Genomic DNA, 20,529 nt, shown 5'->3' with positions numbered 1-20,529 from the left:
TTCCTTTAGAGAAGGCTTGTGAAGTCTCTTGAAGACCTATGCTCCCAGTATGATCTGACGGTCCGAAGCTCTACCGGCGATATCATCCAGTTCATTTACGGGGGAGACGGCTTAGACCCTGCAGCCATGGAGGGAAAAGATGAACCTTTGGAGTTTAAAAGGGTCCTGGACAACATCAGAGTAAGATTTAGCAGTATATCTGGGACAGGAGTGCTTCTGAATTTAAATATGTATGCCCTTTGACCCAACAGTTCCACTTAAGAAGAGTTGGCCCTGGTGGGGAGGAGGGTGTCCAGCCCACGGGCGACGTTCAGGCCCAGGAAACCATCTGTTCTGGCCCTACCAAGGCAACCACAGGTGGGACTTGAAATTCAATAAATGTATAGCAAGTCAATTAAAAAAAAATATTTATTTGAAAGGCAGTTTCAGAGAGAAAGCTCTTCCATGCACTGGTTGACTCCTTAAGTGACTGCAACAGCCAGGGCTAGGCCAGGCCAAAGCCAGGAGCCTGAAACTCCATCTGGGTCCCCATCTAGGTGCCAGAGACCCAAGCACTTGGGCCATCTTCTGCTGCTTTCCCAGGCATATTAACAGGGAACTGGATCAGAATTGGAGCCTCTGGGACTTGAAGTGGCACTCATACAGGATAGGGGAATTTCAGGCAGTGGCTTAACCCTTTGTGCCACAATGCTAACCCCTGTAGCAGTCATGCAGATAATGTTATAAATACACAAATGGTCCCTGGCAGAAAAAAGGTTCCCCACCCCTGCCCTACAGAAATGGACCAGATGTTCCTAGGATATATTTTCCAAGTTGTTAACAAGAGAGGCAAACCATCAGAAGGGCAGGTCAGACACGCAGTGATCCATCCTTACAACAGAATAATGTGCAGCCATTAAGATATTGGAAAGATGTTTGCATCCTACAGTGAAGTACCTGGGCTTGGTTTCTGGTTCTGGCTGCTTACTCCATCTTCCTGCCATTGCAGATCCTGGGAGGCAGTGCTGATGGCTCAGGTAGTTGGATTCCTGCCACCCACAAAGGGGACCTGGGTTGAGTTCTGGGCTCCCACCTTCAGACTGGCCCAGTGCAGGGCATTGCAAGCTTCTGGGGGAGTGAACTCATGGACATGAAAACTCTTGTCTCTCAAATAAATGAAAATCGAAGAAACAAGTGTTGTAGCACACTGTGTTAAGCCCTCACTTGGGGCACCCACATCCCATATTGTAGTGCCTGGTTCAAGTCCCGTCTGTTCCACCTCCGATCCAGCTTCCTGCTAACGTGCTTCCTGGGAGGCAGCAGATGATGGCTCAGTTACTTGGGTCCTTGCCACCCATGTGGATGACCCAGGTGGAATTCTAGGCTCCTGGCTTCCACCTGGCCCAGCCCCAGCTATCGTGGCATTTGGGGAGCAAATCAGTGGATGGGAGATCTCTCTGTTTCTCTCTTACTCTGCCTTTCAAATAAATAGGAATAACCATTAATTGAAATTTTAATGTATGAGGGAAATCCCATGAGCTTGAGAGAGAGATTATTTTCACCCTTGAAATGTTTGGGCTGTTTTAAACAACTGTGGAGATGCACATTTGGGGTGCTGTGAGGGTTGGGAGTAGTGGAGACCTCCTGAAGAGCCTGGAAGTCCGTGGTGGGGTGCATTGTCAGGGTCTGGTCACCACTGTTCTGAAGGCAAAATCGCCGATTACTGAAACGCACTCTGGGTAAGGTCATTTACCGCTGGTACCTAGTAGCACCCCCTTCTCCGTCTGCCCCCACTCCAGATAACATGACTTCCTTTTAATACTCGAGGCAGTCTTCCCGTGCCAGAACGAGCCTGCGCTCAGCAAGAACGAGTTGATCCTGACGAGCGAGGCCATCATGAAGAAGAACGAGTTCCTGTGCTGCCAGGACAGCTTCCTGCAGGTGAGCTGCACCGGCCCGTGTCAGTCACGGGACACGGCTGCCGGGCACCGCCTGCCGGCTCTGTCTGTGTCTGCTTTGCTTCTTTTTAACAAGGGCTCGTTGCTCTGTTAAAAAAAAGTTTAAAATGGCCTGGGCAGACTCTCACCAGACAACAGGTAGAATGTGTCGCACATCTCTTCTTAATGTATGTCTGACACACAGGCAGCACCTTATTAGAAGCAAAATGCTTTAGTTAAAAAACTGACCTTTTTTTTTGAGCCCTGTCCCTCTCACCTGCATTCCCACCTGTGGACCAACTCTTCTCAGTCATTCTGCATCCCAGTGCTTGCTCACAGTAGCAGGAGCAGCCGCAGGAGCTCCTTCTCTTCCTGTATGAGGAATCGGAAATCCATTGGGTCAGCCTCCTTGTTCTTCCAGGGAGCCACTGCCTGGTGTCCTGTTGGGGTTTTGTTGTTGTGACTGACTTGGTTTCTGTTTGTCATTCATGCTGACGTGCTCCAGCAGCTTCCTCGAGCTTGCAGGCACGGCTGGAGGGAAAGTGAGGAACGCAGGGGTGCGTAACTGGCTCCCTTGCCGTCCTGGCTGGCGGCTCACACGCAGCACGCGCTCAGCAGGCCAGGGAAGAATGTGTCTCCCTTGGATTACTCGCTAGAGCCTGCTGAGCGTAAATAGACTGGCTTGCTCAAGGAGATTCTTCGCTCCTTCCGTTTGCATGCGGAGGTGTAGAATAGAGAGCACTCTTCTGGGCTTTAAAGTTTTCAAACCAAGAGCATGGTGAGGCTGAGCGCCTTTATTGTTTTCTCCCGAGAGGTTTGCTTTACTTCCTGTTTTTGAACAAACAAGTTAGAACTGCAGTTTGGTTTTTCTGCAAGCTTACGTTCACATATTTATTTTTCTGTTTATCCTCAAAGACCTTCACTGAGACAGGTTATGGGAAGTACAACGAGGTAATGTGTTTAGAATGCCGTGAGTGCTGAGTGGAGCGGGGCGAGCTCTGGCAGCAGCCCAGCGGTTTGCCGGCGCTCCAAGCCTGGCAAACGCAGCTTCTCTTGTTTCTTGCCTTTGACGCAGTGTGGCACGTGATCCCTTGACTGGCTGTATTTGTTTGTCCGGTGTGCACTGGTTCAGCCTTCACCGTACGTCATGCACACTGCAGATGCCGAGATCACGAAGACGACCAGATGTGCCCTAGCCCCCAAGATGCTCACAATCTGATGAGCTCAGATTTGCCGGGAGGGTCTGAGATCCACTGGCCAGAACAGCTTTGTCTGAGCTGTGAGATGTTCTTCAGCCCTAGCCCGCCCCAGAGCTGAAGCAACAAAGCCCACTCTTGAGTGGCTCAGAGCCTGGCCCCTGCCCAAGGCCGATGCCCCTGCTCGCACTCTGTGGAGTGTGTGTGACAATCTAATGGCTGGTTACTCATGTAATTAATTGCCTGCTGATTGCCGTGGTGTGAGTTCCCTCTAGTGTGCATGGGCTGTTTGATCCGAGTTCTGTTTGTTTCTGTTTTCCGTTCCACCAGGGGAGCACTGGTTTTTACCCTAACTTCCAGAGCGTCTGCCCGAAACCCTCTTGTAAGGAAAGCACTCCGCTAGGCAAAGCCACTGAACGTGTGTTCATTTCCAGTGCTCAGCTGAGGAGCAGGTTAGGTGTGTGCAGAGTCCATGCCTCCTGAGGCTGCTTGCCCTTCTGTCTGCTGCTGTGTCCCCTGTATGGCAGCCCAAGCAGCCCAGAGCACCCAGTGATGGAGTAGCAACATCGGAGCCAAGGGGGCTCTCGGGAACTTTCTGTAAAGACCCGGCCACAGCCAGATGAGTAGCTGGGGGAGGACACTCTGCCCTGAATGACACGGAGGAAGACTTCGGTGCACCAGGTGGAAATGCCTTTGAACAGCCCCTCCGGGAGGCAGAGCCGTGCCGAAACAGTTGTGCCACTGCCCGCTCCAGCTGCTTTCCCCTTGTGGTTTGTGGTGACTGCCCCTGTCTGAAATGGTGGTCTCAGGTTTCTAGTGAATGAGTCTGAAGGGCTTTTCCTTATTTTTAAAATTGTTAAGAAACTTTATTTGAAAGACATTACAGAGAGAGCTTTTCCGTGCACAGGTTCATTCCCCAAATGTCCATAACAGCTCTGGCCAGGTCAGGCTCAAGTCAGGAGCCTGGAACTCCATCCAGTCTCCTACTGGGTAGTAGGGTCCCAAGCACTTGGGCCATCTGCTGCTTTCCCAGGTGCATTAGCAGGGAGCTGGATCAAAAGTGGAGCTGCCAGGACTCAAAACAGCATCTGTATGGGATGCCAGTGTTGGAGGCAGCTTAGCCCACTGTGCCACACACCAACCCCGAGTTTGTCTTTAAAAAGAGCCTTTTAAGATGTTCAATTTCTTACAAATTAAAAGTCCTTTGTTAAATAAAAGTCCTTTCTGTATAGGGTCATTGCTGAGCTGCAGGGTGATCATTCATGTATGTCTGCTTTCCCTTTGGGAAGAAGAGTTGGTCAGAGTGGGTAGTCGTAAGGAAACTGTGGTCATGGGAAAGGACAGTTGAGGGGTGATAGACACCCCCCCGCCGCCCTGGTAGCCTGTGTAGCAACTAGGCTCCTGGGAGAGAGACTGAATTCCACAGAAACTTGAGAGAGAAGACTATGGAGAGGCACTATCACCTCGGCCACCCCTAAACCCCACCAGCTTCTCAGTGTCCTCCAGGTGACAAGGCTGATGCCAGACTATCCCAAGGGCTGGGGAGAGCAGGTGGCTGTGGAGACAGGTGCTAGGGCTATTTAAACCCAAGAATGTAAAGTTCTAGTGTTGTGCTTTCAGAAAAGGCAGGAACTAGAAATTGCTGGGTAGTCTGTAGAAACTTAAGAGATTTATTTTTGCAAATTTAAGATTGAATAGGACTAGGAAGTGTTAAACTCTCTGAGTTCCCTGCAGGATTTGATTTTTGCAAAAGTAAGCTTCTGGGTCGGTACATTTTAAAACATTTGTTTCCAGCTTACACGTTTTCAGCCGAGAAAGCGAGTAGGCTCCGGGCAGGGTGCGCTAGCCTGCTCTCTGGGGGCGTGCAGGCCACCCTGGGATTGAGCAGGTGCAGGCCACCCTGGGATTGAGCAGCAAGGCTTCATGAGACTCTGGAACAGTCTGCCGTTGTGCCAGCCCACACGTCCACCTCTATGTATGCCTCTGTCCTTAGCCAGCCACATAGCAGCTGGACACCTACAGCGGGCCACAGTCCATTCAAGCTCACTACGTGCGTGGTTTTCCCACAGTCATTGAGGGAAATCCCATTTCTGGGAAGGAGCTGGAGAGAAGCAGTCCGTCCGCTCCTTCTCATATCTAACACACATGCCTGGGTCAAAGCAGAGCACCTGATTGCCAGCTCCCAGGGCCGCTGAAGACCGGTGCTCCTGTACAGCGTGTGCTGCAGTCTGCCCCAGGAGTGCTCACAGAGCCAGTCCTGGGTGCTTGGTGTTTGCCGCGTGAGCAGCTAGTGCATTGCTCCTGGGAGCCCTCCCCAAGAGAAGGCTCTGCGACCCCAGTTCTAGGAGAGGCAGTGTGCCAGGTTGGTTGGCTGGCAGGCAGCAGATCATGAAGCCACATGTCTTCCCCTCTGGGTGGTCACCAGAAAACTCAGGTCTGTCATCTCTCAGCCTGGCCTGTCAGCCCCATCCCTACCATCACACACCTTCTGTCTTCTTCCTTGCTGCATGTTGTTGTCTTCCCTGTTCTGAAACAGCACAGACAGCCGCAGTGGCTGTGAGGGCGACGGCCAGGAATGCCTACAAAGTTCTAACTGTGTGTGGGAGGGAGCATGAGGCTCAGGGCTAGGGGTGGGTCGTGATGCAGAGAGAAACTGGGGTTTGCAGAGCTTTCTTGGAAATGAAGATCAGCTCACAGCACGATGTACAAAGCTGTGGTTTGGCTGATGGCACTTAATTTGATCATCATAGCTTTAGGAGAAGCCCTCAAGAATTAATCAGTGTAGAAATGAAAGTGTAAATGTATGCTTAGACCTGTTCGGGGCTGTAAGAATTTAGGCCATGTGGTGCTGGGAGAGCAAAAGAGTATTCCCTAGCAGCATGTAAGCTCCCCAGGTGGCAGTGTCACGGCAGAGTAGGGGATGGGCCTTAGAAGCACTTGCACCAACAGATTGTGGACGGGATGCCACTTTGTAATGGAGCCCAGATCCATGGTAACCTTTGCTACAGGTGCAACTACCTGTACTCACTACAGGAGCAGTCCCAGCACTGCAGTGAAGCATAGGTTGCAATAAAGGTAGGCACTCGTGTATTTTGGTTTCCTAGTACATACGGAAGTAGGCTTACACTCTACTATGATCTGTTAAAGGTGGAGCAGTGTCATGTCTAAAGAACCAACATATGTACCTCAATTCTAAAACACTTAAATGCTGGGGCTGGCGCTGTGATGCAGCAGGTTAAAGCCCTGGCCTGCAGCGCCAGTATCCCATATGGACACTAGTTCAAGTCCCTGCTGCTCTACTTCTTACCCAGCTCCCTGCTAATGTGCCTGGGAAAGCAGCAGAGGATGACCCAAGTCCTTGGTTCCCTCATCCATGTGAAAGACCCGGAAGAAGCTCCTGGCTCTTGGCTTCTGATCAGCTCAGCTCTGGCCATTGAGGCCATTTGGGGAGTGAACCAACAGATGGAAGACCTCTCTGTGGCCCTTTCAAATTAAAAAAAAAAAAAGTCTTAAAAAAAAAAACAAATGCTAAAAATTGCTGACGATCATCTGAGCCTTCAGTGAGCCATAATCTTTTTGCTGGTGCATGGTTGTGGCTCAGTTTTGGTGGTTGCTGAAGGCTGGGGTGGCTGTGGCAGTTTCTTAAAATGAGCAGCAATGAAGTGCACCACCCAAACTGGCACTCCCCTTCTGTAGCGGGCAGTGCACTTTGCTAGCCCCTCACCTCCCGTAGGACCTTCTCAGAACAGGAGCCCATCCTCTGCTGCTGCTTTACCCGCCAAGTGTATGCAGAATTCCAGACCTCCTGCTGCCATCTCTAGAAACACAGCCTCTTCACCACGAGCAGGAGCCATCTCTAGAAACCACTTTGTCTGCTCATGCGTCAGAAACAACGCCTCATCTCTGAAAGGTTTATTGTATTTTAGCAATTCAGTCACTTCTTCAGCCTCCCCCCCCCCCCATTGATTTTGTTTGCTTTTAATTATTCATTTGAAAAGCAGAGCAACAGAGAGAGATCATTGAACACTGAATCACTTCCCAAATGCCCACAGCAGGCAGGTCCAGGCCAAGCTGAAACCAGGAGCTGCACGTAAGCTGTGTGGGTGGGAGGAATCCAAGTACTTGGGCCACCATTTGGTGGCTCCTGAGTGCTTTCTAGGTGCATAAGCAGGAAGCTAAATCCTACAGAGGCACTTCAGTATGGGAGATGGGCAAGCTTGACCCAGTGTGCCACAATGCTTACCCCCTAGGACCCACTGCTCATTCTAGTTTTCTTGATATTTACACCACATCTTCAATTTCTTCCTTCACTGAAGTCTTTAGCCCTTCAAAGTTATCCGTAAGAGTTGAAATCCAAACTCCTGATAATACTGATATTTTGACCTCACAAGAATCAGAAGTGTTCTTAATGGCATCTAGAGTTGTGAATCCTTTTTATAAAGTTTTCAATTTACTTTGCTCAGATGCATCAGCAGAATCACTGACTATGGCAGCTATAGCCCTACAGGATGCATTTTGTTTTCAAGATTTATTTATTTATTTATTTGGAAGTCAGAGTTAGAGCGTCCATCTGCTAATTCACTTCCTAGATGGCCACAGTGGTCAGGGCTGGGCCAAGCCAAAGCCAGGAGCTTCTTCCAGGTCTCCCACATGGATGGCAGGGGCCTAAGCACTGGGGCCATCTTCCGCTGCTTTTCCCAGGCCATTAGCAGGGAGCTGGATTGGAAGTGGGGTAGCCAGGACTCAAACTGGCACCCGAATGGGATGTCAGCATTGCAAGTGCTGGCTTTACTGGCTGTGCCACAATACCAGCCCCACAAAATGTATTTTTTAAATCATGAGACTTGGAAGTCACAGCTACTTCTTGATCCTTAGCACACACACTGAGAACCTGTGTCAGGATTCTCCATGTGAGCTCTTGGGTGACCAGGAGCCCAGTCAGCAGTAGTATTTTGAAAAGAATCTTTTTGACTAGTAGATCTCAAGAGTGGGCCTTAAGATACACATTAAAGCATGTTGTAGACAGGTGCTGTCATCCAGGCCTTGTTTCATTTATTAAGCACCGGCAAGGTAGATTCTTAAGGGTCTTAGGATCTTCAGAATGGGATGTGGGCAGTGGCTTCAACAAAGTCACCAGCTGCGTTAGGCTTCTCTTTGGAGCTTTGAAGCCAGGTGTTGACTTCTGGCTGTGAAAGTCCTGGATGGCATCGTCTTCTAGGCTGAGGCCACGTTGCCTGCCACCCTCAGTTGCCCTCACTGGAGCTTCTGGGTCCCTTGCAGCGGCTGCCGCCTCAGCCTTTACTGCACTTGGATGTTGCCTAGATGGTGCCTTTCCTGGAACCTCATGGACCGATCCCTGCCAGACTCAGGAGTTTTCTCCTGCCGCTTCCTCACCCCTGTCGACCATCACAGACCCGCAGAGAGGTCGAGTCTTGCTCTGCATTAGGCTTTGGCTATAGGGAATGCCATGGCTTCGTGGTTTCGTTTTCTTACATGTGTGTTCACTGCAGTAGCACATTTCGGTTCCTTCAAGAACTTTTGCTCTACATCCACAGCTCAGCTGTTTGGCACAAGAGGCCTAACTTCTGCCCTGTCTCCTCGGATGTGCCTGCCTCACTGAGCTTGATCATTTCCAGCTTCTGCTAAAACTGAGATGTGCAGCTCTTCCTTTCACGTGAACACTTACAGGGTTATTACATGGCCAGGTTTCAGTATTGAAGAATCGGGGCCATGAGGAGATGGAGAGAGATGGAGGAACAGCTGGTGGTGCAGTCAGGACACATCCAACATCCCTGGGTGTGGTTTGTGGAACGCAAAACACAGAGGCATCAAAGGTCACTGATCACAGAGCACCACAGCAGATTTAATGAACACGTCAACAGGACGCAGAAATGAGTCAGGTGTGACTGAGACAAGTAAGCCCCTGCTGGTGGAAAAATCACACAGACTTCGTCACCACAAGGCTGCCGGAACCTTCAGTTTGTTAAAAGCTCAGTTGTCTGCAAGGTGCAATAGAGCAGTATGCCTATGTCTATTCAACTGCTGCACAACTTTGAGAAACTCATCATGTATTCCTGAAGTTTAATAGATAATGAATGTTACCACAACTATCATAGTTGGCCACGTTAAATGAATGTTACCATAACTTTCATAGTTAGCCGTGTTACCTGAATGTTACCATAACTATCATAGCTAGCCATGTTACCTGAATGTTACCGTAAGTATCGTGGTTAGCAGTGTTACCTGAATCACTAAGAAGCACAACTGATGTTTGCTGTGTAATCTTTCAGGAAATAAAAAAATTCATTAAGGGGGTTTCTGAGAGGATCAAGAAAACCAGAGATAAATACGGCATCAATGATAACGGCACGACAGAGGTAAGAGCCTTCCCAGTTGTGTCAGGACACCAAGGTGTTTGCAGGCGCTGCCAGCCCTAACTCTGCACTTGGCATTGTTCTTCCAGCCCCGTGTGCTGTACCAGCTGGACCGGATCACCCCCACCCAAATAGAAAAGTTTCTGGAGACCTGTCGGGACAAGTACATGAGGTGGGGGGCTACTTTCTGGACTGCTGGGCATCGCATGGGTCTCCCACCTCCCCTGTTTCCCCAGGGGTAAAGAATCCTGTGCCAGCACAACTTAGTAACTGCCAGTACTAGAGCAGATTCTGTCACCTCAGATCTAAGGACTCCAGTGCATTGCTTGACCAGATGCTGTAAAATATATGGAATTAACCGCATAGAAATGTCCCCAGAAGAAATTCCTGACACGTGCGGCAGGTGCCAGTACTCTGTGCCTTCTGTGCCATTGGGCAGGAGACCTCGGGTCTTTTCCAGGCCACAGATGTCCAGCCCGTTCGTCACATGCTGACCACGAGTAGCCACGCAGAATTCAGCTGCACAGTCATCTGCTTTGATCTTCCAGTTCCCCCATCTGCGCCTATTGCTGATCAATGCAAGGCTCTTACTCCATCTCAAATGCAGCCTAGCCCATTGCCAATTCCATCCTGACCCTGGTGGCGTCTGCTTATTTTCTGTTAAGAGGGGTCACCAGGAACCTGATGATTTCATCTTTGTCGTGTTGCCTTTTCCCTCCAGAGCACAGATGGAGCCGGGGTCTGCAGTGGGTGCATTGTGCGCCCAGAGTATTGGGGAGCCAGGCACCCAGATGACCCTGAAGACTTTCCACTTTGCAGGCGTGGCCTCCATGAACATCACCCTGGGCGTGCCTCGCATCAAAGAGATCATCAATGCTTCCAAGGCCATCAGGTTGGCTCCCTTGGTCCCACACACATCTGTCCTATCCCTGGAGAAGCAGTGAGCCTTGTGTTGCACGCATGCCTGTGATGCTCTCCTGGGACAGTGTCTCACACTCTGGACAGCACGCTTGCTGCACCAATCCCGTTTTAGTTTTGTAAAAAGTCACTCAGAAGCATAAGTTGAAACTGCATATAGTCAGAATGGAAGCAATGGCTTTTTATGGACACAAGTCAGATAATAGAAAGAAGTGAAAGTGACTAGGAAAATTGGAGCCATATGTCAGTGGAGGTTTCATCTTTTTGATGTCATTGCTCCCAGCCTGAATAGGCCCGACCGGTATGTCTGTCGGTTGGCCTGTGGTCAGACTCTGCAACATACACACACCCCGCAGTAGTTTCATGATAGGACTGGTAGGTGATCTGAGGCTAGAAGAAATCAGAATACATCACAGTGCTTTTGATGAGAAAAATCATTTCTTCCATGATCTCACTACAAAAATGAGAATGCATGGCATTTTTTTTTTTAAGATTTATTTATTTTATCTGAAAGGCAGAGTAACAGAGGTCTTCCATCTGCTGGTTCACTCCCCAATTGGCTGCAACGGCCAGAACTGCATCAATCCAAAGCCAGGAGCCAGGAGCTTCTTCCAGGTCTTCCATACGGGTGCAGGGGCCCACGGATTTGTTTTCATAGGCCATAGCAGAGAGCTGGATAGGAAGTAGAACAGCCAGGACTCAAACCAGCACCCATATGGGATGCCAGCACTGCAGGCAGTGGCTTTACCTACTGTGCCACAGCGCCGGCCCCAATGCATGGCATTTAATCAGATAGCTACACTTACTTCTAGAACAGTCACCGTGGATGTCCAGGGAGTTAGGAGCGCTGCCTGCCTCCCTGGCCTGGTCAGGTGAGTCCCAGGAATATGTGTTCAGGGTACACGTCCAGGACAGTAAGGATGGAGGCTGATGGATTTTGCTTGGAGGAGCCAGAGGTGTGCCTGGACAGCTGTGGTACCTGAAAGGTCGGTTCACGCAGGGAACAGAACTAAATAACTGCTCTGAGGACCAAAGAGAAAGTGGTAGGGCTCACTCTAAGGAAGAGTTTTCTGAAAGCCTTTTCATTTCTCTGGTGGAGAAATGCCTGGGGAGCTCCCAGAATAGTAAGTCTAAATGAGAACGTGCACAGCCCTTCGCGGCATGTCCGACACACAGGGAGCACTCAGGGAAGGGCAGCTGCGGCGCTTGCCCAGTCTTCAGTGTTACAAAGCCGTCGTCCTCAAGCAGGCCCCGGCCGTGTGCCGTAATCGTTTCTCCCTTGCCTGCCACAGCACTCCCATTATCACAGCACAGCTGGACAAGGACGACGACGCGGACTACGCGCGCCTCGTGAAGGGGAGAATTGAGAAAACCCTCTTGGGGGAGGTAAGAAATCCCTCTTGGAAACCAGAAAACTGGATCAGCAGTGTCGTAAGAAGTTTAAGAGCGGCCACTGTGTGTGGACCCATCAGTCACGGCCACACTATTCCTGCTCTCTAAAAAACACATTGAAAAGGCAGGAAGCCGTCTGCTCTTAGGGGAGGGAAGGACTGATGACCGTTCTGACATTTTGCCACTGCAGATTTCGGAGTACATCGAAGAAGTGTTTCTTCCTGATGACTGCTTTATTCTCGTCAAGCTCTCCCTGGAGCGGATTAGGCTGCTGAGACTGGAAGTGAGTCACGTGATTAAGTGGTAGAGGAAGGAAGTCATCCTGCTAGTGCCAAGACAGGTGCTGATAAAGCAGGGTGACAGGGAGCGCTGCAGAGGCTCTGTCCCGTGTCTGGCGTTGGATTCTGTTGTACCTTCTCGTTCTCTCTTGCTGCACCTGAGTTGGGGTGGGTGTTCCACCTATCAGCAAAGATCCCCAAGTCCTCCATCAGAGTCTCTGTGTGCCCAGCTGAACTCCTCACTCCACTTTCCTGCTACTGCAGACCCTTGGAGCAGTGGTGATGGCGCAGGTAACTGTGTTCCTCACACCCGTGTAGGAGACCGGGGTGGAGTTCTTGGCTCCTGGGACCATCATGAGCATTTAGGGAATGAACCAGACCAAAAATAGAATGGGAATTCTATCTTAGAAAACAATAAAACTAAAAAAAAAAATATTTAAAGCCCACTCCTGACAAAAGTTGTGTAATAAGACTTGGGACTTCAGCTGCAACCCCGTGGCGTGTTTTGTGATAACGGGTCACCTCATCCACCTTCCCAGTTTCTGGAAGGACCCTAGGGCCAGCTGTGTCTTCCTCACCTCTAGGCTCCCAGTGCAACAGTTGGTTGGGTCAGTGGATGATTTTTTTTTTCTACTCATCTGAAAGAATGACAGAGAGAGAGAGAGAGATCTTCATCTGCTGGTTCACTCTCCAAATGCCCACAATAGTCAGGGTTGGGCCAGGCCAAAACCAGGAGCCTGAAACTCCATCTGGATCTCTCATTTGGGTGGCAGGGCCCCAAGTACTTGAGCAATCTCCTGCTTCCTCCCAGGATGTAGTAGCAGAAAGACGAATTGGAGGCCAAGGCTCCGCGACTCAATGCCAGGCGCTCTGATACGGACACAAGTGTCCCAAGTGGTGGCTTAACCCCCGGCTTGTCCCAGTGAATAGTTTTTGTTGTGTAGATGAACCTAACTTGTTACACTGGCATTGATGAATAGGTGAAGCTAAAAGACGAGCAGCCTTTCTCAGACTCGGGCAAGGTACACGCTGTGAACTGAGTCATGTCCTGGCACCCTCCTCGTAGGGAGTTACACCTGAATTAGTCTTTAAAACACATTCTCTCAAGTGTGAAATCCATGTGCTGCCCGTGTGACTGTTGACTCAAGTCTGGCAGCCAGTTCTCCAGAGTGGGGACTGCTAGAGCATGTCCCTAGCTGCCTGCCTGGGGCTCTGTTACCAGAAGAGCATGTGGCACATGGACAGCCATGGTGATGGCAGATAGTGGGGTGCTCCACTGAGGCTGGATGCGTCCTGGCCTCCAGCCACCGTGGAGCCACCCAGAGGCAGCACGGGCCTCCCTGAGTCGAGCATGAGTTCTCAACAGGGCGAATAGTGGTTCTTGGGGGGAAAAACACCTACTAGTTTGATGCGTAAAGCACAGATACACAATACGTAAACAGGTATGTGCATAATAACATTTTTGTGGTTTAGAGGGAGGAAAGGGTCTAAAAAGGGTTCTTAGAGGGGCAGTAATGAAATACATGGTGAAAAGCGTGTGGTTGAAGCCTGCAGACCTGTGTCCATAACAGCTGCTGGGTTGCCGTGCAGGTGAACGCTGAGACCGTGCGCTATTCCATCTGCACGTCCAAGCTGCGCGTGAAGCCGGGCGACGTGGCCGTTCACGGCGAGGCTGTGGTGTGTGTCACCCCCAGAGAGAACAGCAAGAGCTCCATGTACTACGTACTACAGTTCCTGAAGGAGGATCTCCCCAAGGTGAGGCAGGAGTCGCACTGCCAGAGAGCCTGTGTTTACCTGGAGTGGGAACACCCAGGAGTGGGAACCCTAGGGACTTTGTTCATGACCCACACTGGGGACGGCGCCCATTTCTTTGTTTCTCCTTGGCCCCATCCCTAAGGGATCAGTCGGGTTCTTTTTATTAGCACACCATCCCCGCCCATCGGGCTCTGCCATGCTCTCTAGTGCAGCTGATGGTGGATTGGGGCATAGCCCTTGACCCCCCAAGGTACACCACAGGCAGTTGGGTTTAAAGTGTTACTGGTGACCTCTGCCGAGCACTGGGGTGAGAAGCCCCAGCCCCAGGGCCTCCCCTTCCCTGCTGTTAAGCTGTTGTGATTTGAGGCTCTCAGGTTGGTGGGGCCATGGATGTCGCAGTGTGCAGAGCCCGCCATGTCTCTGAATCCAGGTGGTGGTACAGGGCATCCCAGAAGTCTCCAGAGCTGTCATCCACATTGACGAGCAGAGCGGGAAGGAGAAGTACAAGCTGCTGGTGGAAGGCGATAACCTGCGGGCAGTCATGGCCACCCACGGCGTGCGGGGCACCAGAACCACCTCCAACAACACGTATGAGGTATCGCCCACCCCTCAGTGTCCACTCAGGGTCCTACTGGCTCCCTCATGCCGCTTGCTGGCCCCCGGCTCGCTCCCAGCACAGCTCACTGAGCCTTCTGTTTGCACTGGGTTTACCACGAGGAATGGCGTAAAATCCACTTCTGGGAAACAGTGCAGGCTGGCCTTGAACCTGCAGGGCAGAGAAGGAAGTGGGTAGACATGGAGGCACCGTTCCCAGAAATCTCCACTCGCACTCACCGCAGCTCTCCACAGGTGGAGAAGACACTGGGCATCGAGGCTGCCCGGACCACCATCATCAATGAAATCCAGTACACGATGGTCAACCACGGCATGAGCATCGACAGGAGGCACGTCATGCTGCTCTCCGACCTGATGACCTACAAGGTGTGTGGGCGGGGCCTCTGCAGATCACTCTCCGGAGGAGAGAGACACGTGGAGTGCCCTGGAGAGGAAACCAGAAACCAGAACTCGGTGGGGCTGGATGTCATGTGAACTCTCAGCGGGAGAACCGCAGCGTCACGGCACCCCCGGGCCACGTTGGCGAAGTGCGGAGCCCTGCCTGGCCATGGCTCTTGTCCACCTCTGGATTTTAGCTAGTGCCCAGCTAGCCTTTGCCCAGAGCCCAGAGGGCCCATGCTGAGCGAGGTGTTTATTCCCTGTCTGGTCCTCTGCATAACTTCTGTGAGCATTTCTAGGAGGAAATTAGGTTAGCAGGATCTGAAGCAGGAGGCTGAGGAGTGGGGTGCTAAGGCTAGGCACTTAATTTTTTCTGGTGGTTTCTTTTTTTTTTTTTTTTTTTCCCAAAATAATGCTTTCCCTCCAGCAGCGCTATGGGGCAGTGGGCTTTCCTGTGCTGTGTTACAGGGCATTCAGAAACCAGCTGAGGGTGGCCAGTTTCTCACCCCCACGAGGGAAAGGCTGCCTCCCAGTCCGCCTCCCCAGGCTTGTTCTGGACACGCAGCTCCTCTGTGTGCGCAGTGTGCGGTATGCATGGGATGTGTAACCTTGTAAATATTTCCCTGTCCCACAGCCTTTACAAACACTTCTGTAGTGACGGTGCACACTTTCATCCTTGGAATGAAAGGCCCTACATGTAACGAGTTCTTTTCCTACTGGAGTCTTATTCTTCTTTGAGCCATACTGAACACCTTCAGAAGCGTTCCCGTTCTCTGCAGGGAGAGTCCCAGGTCTCTGTTAGGTCGGGGGTGGGACACCCCGAGCCAGCAGCGGCTCACCTCCTCATGGGCACAGAGGCTGGACGCATAGCCACTGAGGTCCCTTTCAGACCTGCTTTTGCAGCTTGAACTGCCTCTTGGCTGATGCAGGTTTGCTCTGTCGAAGGGCAGCACAGTGCTTTAAACGAGCTCTTGGCAGTGGCCCGAGTGCCTCTGACCCTCTGTCTCCTGGTGCAGGGGGAAGTCCTGGGCATCACCCGGTTTGGCCTGGCCAAGATGAAGGAGAGTGTGCTGATGCTGGCGTCCTTCGAGAAGACCGCTGACCATCTCTTCGACGCTGCCTACTTTGGCCAGAAGGACTCCGTCTGTGGTAGGTTTGGCGTGTCAAGGAGTGCAGTCAGAGGCCTGCCTTATTTACAGCAGGGACCGTGGCTGGATTCTAGGGATACCCAGGGAGTCAACTAAGGCAGAGCTTTAGTTTTTTGGTTTCTTTAAATTTATTTGGGAGGCAGAGTTACAGAGAGGGATCTTCCATCTGCTGGTTTGCTCCTCAAATACCCACAACAGCCAGGGCTGGGCCTGACTGAAGTCAAGATTCAGGAGCTTCATCCTGGTCTCCCGCATGGGAACAGGGATACAAGCACTTGGGTCATCTCCCGCTGCTTTCCCAGGTGCATTAGCAGGGAGCTGGATCGCAAGTGGAGCAGCCAGGATTCAAACCAGCACCGATATGGGATGCCAGTGCCACAGGCAGCTTAACCCACTATACTACAACACCAGCCTCCAGAGCCTTACTGTTTTAAGAATAAGGCACAGGTCATAGCATCGGAACCCATCAGTCTTGCACCTTGCATCTCCTCCATGAGGCAGTGCAGTTTTTGGTTCAAGAAGGAAAGGTCGAGCCTAGGCTGGTGGAAAGTTTTCCTGAAGTTGTAGTTGGCCACACGATCCAGCTCCCTCTGTGTGATGCCAGCGTTGCAGGAGGGAGGCAGTGTTGCAGCCGCCCAGGTGGTGGCCAGAAAGGCAGCGGCACCCTTTTTACATCTGTTGAGCCCTCTGCCAGGCACATGGATGCAGTGTCTCAACCCACTGTGATGTGTGTGGTCAGTCCTGTCTCAAGCGAGCAGAGCAAGTGGCCTCATCACTGTTGCCCAGGCCAATGGCAGGGTCACACCCTTGTGCGTACCTTCAACCTGCCCACTCCACAAAGTCCCCTCTGGAGGCAGTGTACTGGCCTGGCCGAGAGGGAGCATGAGCAGGAACTGTCACCTCAGTGTCTGAATGACCTGCTGCCTCCCCTGAAGACTGGGGCCAGGGAAGGGGTTGGGGCCCAGGAGGGTCCATAAGCTGTCGGGGTCATGTGCCGTTGAGGCCCAAGCAGGGATTTAGAGCCTGGCCACCATTCTCAAACCAGAGTTGTGCTTCCCGTTAGCCACGTTCTGCCACCTCTTAAGCAGTTGCGTGGATTTGTGAACTGCACAGTGGTCAGGTGAGGCCTCATGCGGAGCATACGATTATTTTTTGTCCCTAAGATGCAGACGAGAGATGGAAGGAAAGAGAAATTACATGATTATTTAAGCTAAGGGTAAACGAAGAAAAGCAGCAGAGGTTCAGGAGGGCCAGAGGGAGGTGTAATTAGCAGAAGAGGGCAAGGCCAAGGCAACATGAAGAGCAGGTCTGCCTGACACGCAGGAGGAAGTGCCAGTCCCTCAACCCTGACACCAGGAGGCTGGGCCCCTGCTACCTCTCCAGCGCTGACCCTCTAGGGACCTGGCCTAGTCCCTCACCCACTTTGAAGTGGCCTCCTCCTCTTGGTCCCTCTGCACATCGTAACCCCCGCTAACCTTCACTCCGCGTAGGGTTTTAATTTGGTTGTTTGCCTCTCTGCTTCCCCGTTAGCACAAAGCCTGGCACGTAAACGCCAAAGCCTGATGCAGGGCCAACATTTGTGTCTGGTTAGAGCTGAAATGGAGCTTGGAGAAAGAATCTGCACCGCCCCTTCTGTAACTCCATAGGAACCATGCCTTCTGAATGTTTCTCATTAGGGCTGAGGGTCCCCATGGCCCGGCTCGGGGGCTGTGAAGGCTGGCCCGGCCCCTTCCCCCAGCCACAGCTGACAGCTGTCTGTGGTCTCCTAGGGCAGTATCATCTGCTCACTACTGTGCCCCATTGTTTGCTTTTTCTTCTAAGGCCCAAGCTGAGGAAGTGTGGGGTGAGCCTCATTCAGTATCCTTGAATCTGAGTTGAGCGTTCTCAAAGGCAGGGCCCACAGGGTGCCTGTGACTCAGATGGGAGAGGAGAACCGGCTGGGCTGACCCAGTCTCCAGGCTGTGGGTTGGAAGCCGGTGCTGTCCTTCCCCGAAGGTGCCGAAGTCCTCACACCTGCCCAGGAGCACAGCGCTGAGCTGTGTTCCACGGCCACTTGCAGACAGGAAGGAAGATAAGCTGTCCAAGTTGAGCCAGCTGATGGAGTGGAGCTGGGGGCCAGACCCCGACTCCCTGCTGCCTGAATCACGTCTCCGTCCCGACGGCCCCTGTGTAGACAGGCTCTCTGATCTCCGCTCTGCTTGTTGCAGGGGTGTCCGAGTGCATCATCATGGGAATCCCGATGAACATCGGCACCGGCCTCTTCAAGCTGCTCCACAAGGCCAACAGGGACCCCAACCCTCCCAGAAGGCCCTTGATCTTCGACACAAGCGAGTTCCACATCCCCCTTGTCACGTAGTCCCGGGGAAGAGGAACCATTCCCGGCCTCAGCTGCTTGTCCTGTCTGCAACTGACTGGGAGAGCTTTGTGCTCCCCGGGACAGAGGCCCTGATGTCCCCGCCTGTGCCAGACGGCAGAGAAGGCCTCTGCATCCCAGGAGCAGCTCCTCCCCGAGGGGGAGCGGCCCACACCGGTGACCCTGCCTGCACCACGCTGCTTGGAGAGAACTGAGGGTTTTATTGTTTGTTTGAAACTCAATGTACAGATGGCTCCACACTGCCTGCCCATCCCTAGGCTGGGGAGGAGACCCCAGTTGGGCGTTGCTGCACATCTGTCCGTCAGCTCCCACTGGTGTCTTCACAGCTGGCTGGGAGCCAGGTCTGAGCCCCGCACAGGCCAGGCCACATTCCTGGTCTCTCCTTTCCTTAGTCGGGCTGGAATCTCATTATGTGACGTGCTCCTTAATATACTGCTTCCGTTACTTATTTGTTCCATTTGAGAGAGTTAGAATTTTTGCTTTTTACTTTTGAACCCAAGAAGCTACAGAAACTGGGAAAGCCAGCACAGAAGTGCCACAGAAAAACTGGTCAAGCAGAGGGAACCGTCTAGGATTCGTAACCGGGCTGAGCCTGTGGGGAGGCCCGAGCTGCACTGAAATGTCTTTGTGGACGCCTCTGACTATCCTGTTGTGTTCATCGACCTCTGACCCCTTCGGGACAGGGCTCTCTCTTGTGACAAACCAAACCCATTCTTCTTGACCACAAGGCTTGCCGAGGTGGACGTGGGATGGCTTGGAGCTTTTGGGGAAGGTTGGTCCGGGCCACTGCACCTCCTTGTGCTGGCGTCCACGCCATCCGCACGTTTGGTGCAGAACTGGTGGCTATGCAATGCCCCAAAGGTGCTGATGGGAGAGGGACTAGCATAGGTCCAGGAAGACACCAGCTGTAAGGAATAAAAGGGTCACGGAGACAGAAGGGCAGGAGGGTTGGGCATCAGCTGGAGCTGAGGTCATGCACCAATTGGCCACTGTAGGCTTCTTGGGCGGCATCCACCTCCTGTGACAACAGAAGGCAGGGACTCCTGGAAGACGCGTGGTCGCCACCTGCTCAGGCTCTGCTGCTCACTGCAGCGTTGCTGGGGGAGGCTAAGGCGGCTGAGGGGCTTTCATGCTCCACAGGAAGGAAACGTAAGCAGCTTGTCTTCAGACAGTGTGTTCTTTGTCCTGTCCTGAGCTTGCTCCGTGGCGTTGGCCAGGGGCCAGCGAGAGCAGTGGAGAGGGCTGTAGCACCCTCCTTGGAAAGAACAGCGTCCATTCCCAGTGCTGGCACCTCTTCTGGCCCTTCCTTCCTCCCCAAGGGGGGCCCTCCCCAGCCACGGCCCCTTGGCTGGGAGTGACACAATGGTCACAAGTGGGGACTTGACCCTCCTGTGTGGCCCCGTGCACTGGGGCAGGTTCGTTTGTGAAATGACACGGTCAACCTGTAAGAAACAGCGGCCCATACCTAGGAGGCAGGATTTGATTGTGGAAGTGAAACAACCAGTATGGATTAAAGAGATGGGTACAATAAGAGAAAAAATAGGGGAGGTGCATGAACTTGAGTAATCTATAGATTGCATGTTCCTGAGTTCAAGGTAACGCTGCTGAGGTTCGTGGCGGGTGGCAGAATGAGCGTTTTTCCCCCATACTGTGGGGTTCTGAATTAGAAGTCCTGACCTTCAGCCATTGCTCAGGTGAAATCTTGCATCAGGACGTGTGGTTGGACCCTGAGTTCTCCCTGTGCCCACAGTGATAGGAAAACGCCATCCGTGGTCCCTGATGTTTGGCCCCCTGTATCTTGGAACTGAGCCAGCCTGGTTCATGACAAAGGATGGAGCTGTTAATAAGGGCTGACTCAGTGTTTCCACTGGAGCCGGCCGCCCAGGGCACTGCTGCTCTCACGCAACCCAGGGGAGAGCCACAGAGGGCGCCCACCCCCCGCAGCTGCCAGCCTGGGAAAGACGCCATGGGCCTGATGAGATCCAGAGGCAGTGGGGTGCACGCATTGGGCGCGGAGGGGCACAGGCTGCTGGCCTCTGCTGACACCTTAGGGAGGAGCTCTAAAGACGGCACCGCCGCCTCCTGCTTGGGCCTGTGAGACAGGTGTGGCTGGTGGGTGCAAGTCTGCACTCCAGAACCAGCTGGCCTCGGGGTGGGCAGTTACAGAGGAGCACGTCTCCCAGGT

General features: G+C 52.4%; 1 protein-coding gene across 7 annotated transcripts in view; it reads left to right on the top strand.

Moving 5' to 3' along the window:
• The window catches only part of POLR3A (RNA polymerase III subunit A), a 49,759-nt gene extending 30,958 nt beyond the window's left edge, over positions 1 to 18,801 (top strand). Inside the window, exons 20-32 of one of the 7 annotated variants that reach the window (XR_016221692.1) lie at positions 10 to 180; positions 1,811 to 1,920; positions 2,832 to 2,867; positions 9,403 to 9,489; positions 9,576 to 9,658; positions 10,208 to 10,378; positions 11,697 to 11,790; positions 11,987 to 12,079; positions 13,665 to 13,829; positions 14,260 to 14,424; positions 14,679 to 14,810; positions 15,839 to 15,971; positions 18,178 to 18,801. Coding sequence is in view for 5 of the 7 variants with exons in the window: in XM_008269916.5 (XP_008268138.1) it covers positions 10 to 180; positions 1,807 to 1,920; positions 2,832 to 2,867; positions 9,403 to 9,489; positions 9,576 to 9,658; positions 10,208 to 10,378; positions 11,697 to 11,790; positions 11,987 to 12,079; positions 13,665 to 13,829; positions 14,260 to 14,424; positions 14,679 to 14,810; positions 15,839 to 15,971; positions 18,178 to 18,326 (1,593 nt within the window). In the remaining 2 variants the exon portion in view is untranslated. Of the gene's footprint in view, positions 1 to 9; positions 181 to 1,778; positions 1,922 to 2,831; positions 2,868 to 3,442; positions 6,633 to 9,402; positions 9,490 to 9,575; positions 9,659 to 10,207; positions 10,379 to 11,696; positions 11,791 to 11,986; positions 12,080 to 13,664; positions 13,830 to 14,259; positions 14,425 to 14,678; positions 14,811 to 15,838; positions 15,972 to 18,177 lie in introns of those variants that run through there. The other 6 variants (XM_008269916.5, XR_016221691.1, XM_002718399.6 and 3 more) reach the window with 6 other exon arrangements.
• Positions 18,802 to 20,529: the final 1,728 nt, after the last annotated feature.

Source organism: Oryctolagus cuniculus, chromosome 15 (assembly GCF_051225735.1).
Source record: "Oryctolagus cuniculus isolate XC-2025 breed Fujian yellow rabbit chromosome 15, ASM5122573v1, whole genome shotgun sequence".
Taxonomy (NCBI): domain Eukaryota; kingdom Metazoa; phylum Chordata; class Mammalia; order Lagomorpha; family Leporidae; genus Oryctolagus; species Oryctolagus cuniculus.
This window is presented reverse-complemented; position numbering and strand designations above follow the sequence as displayed.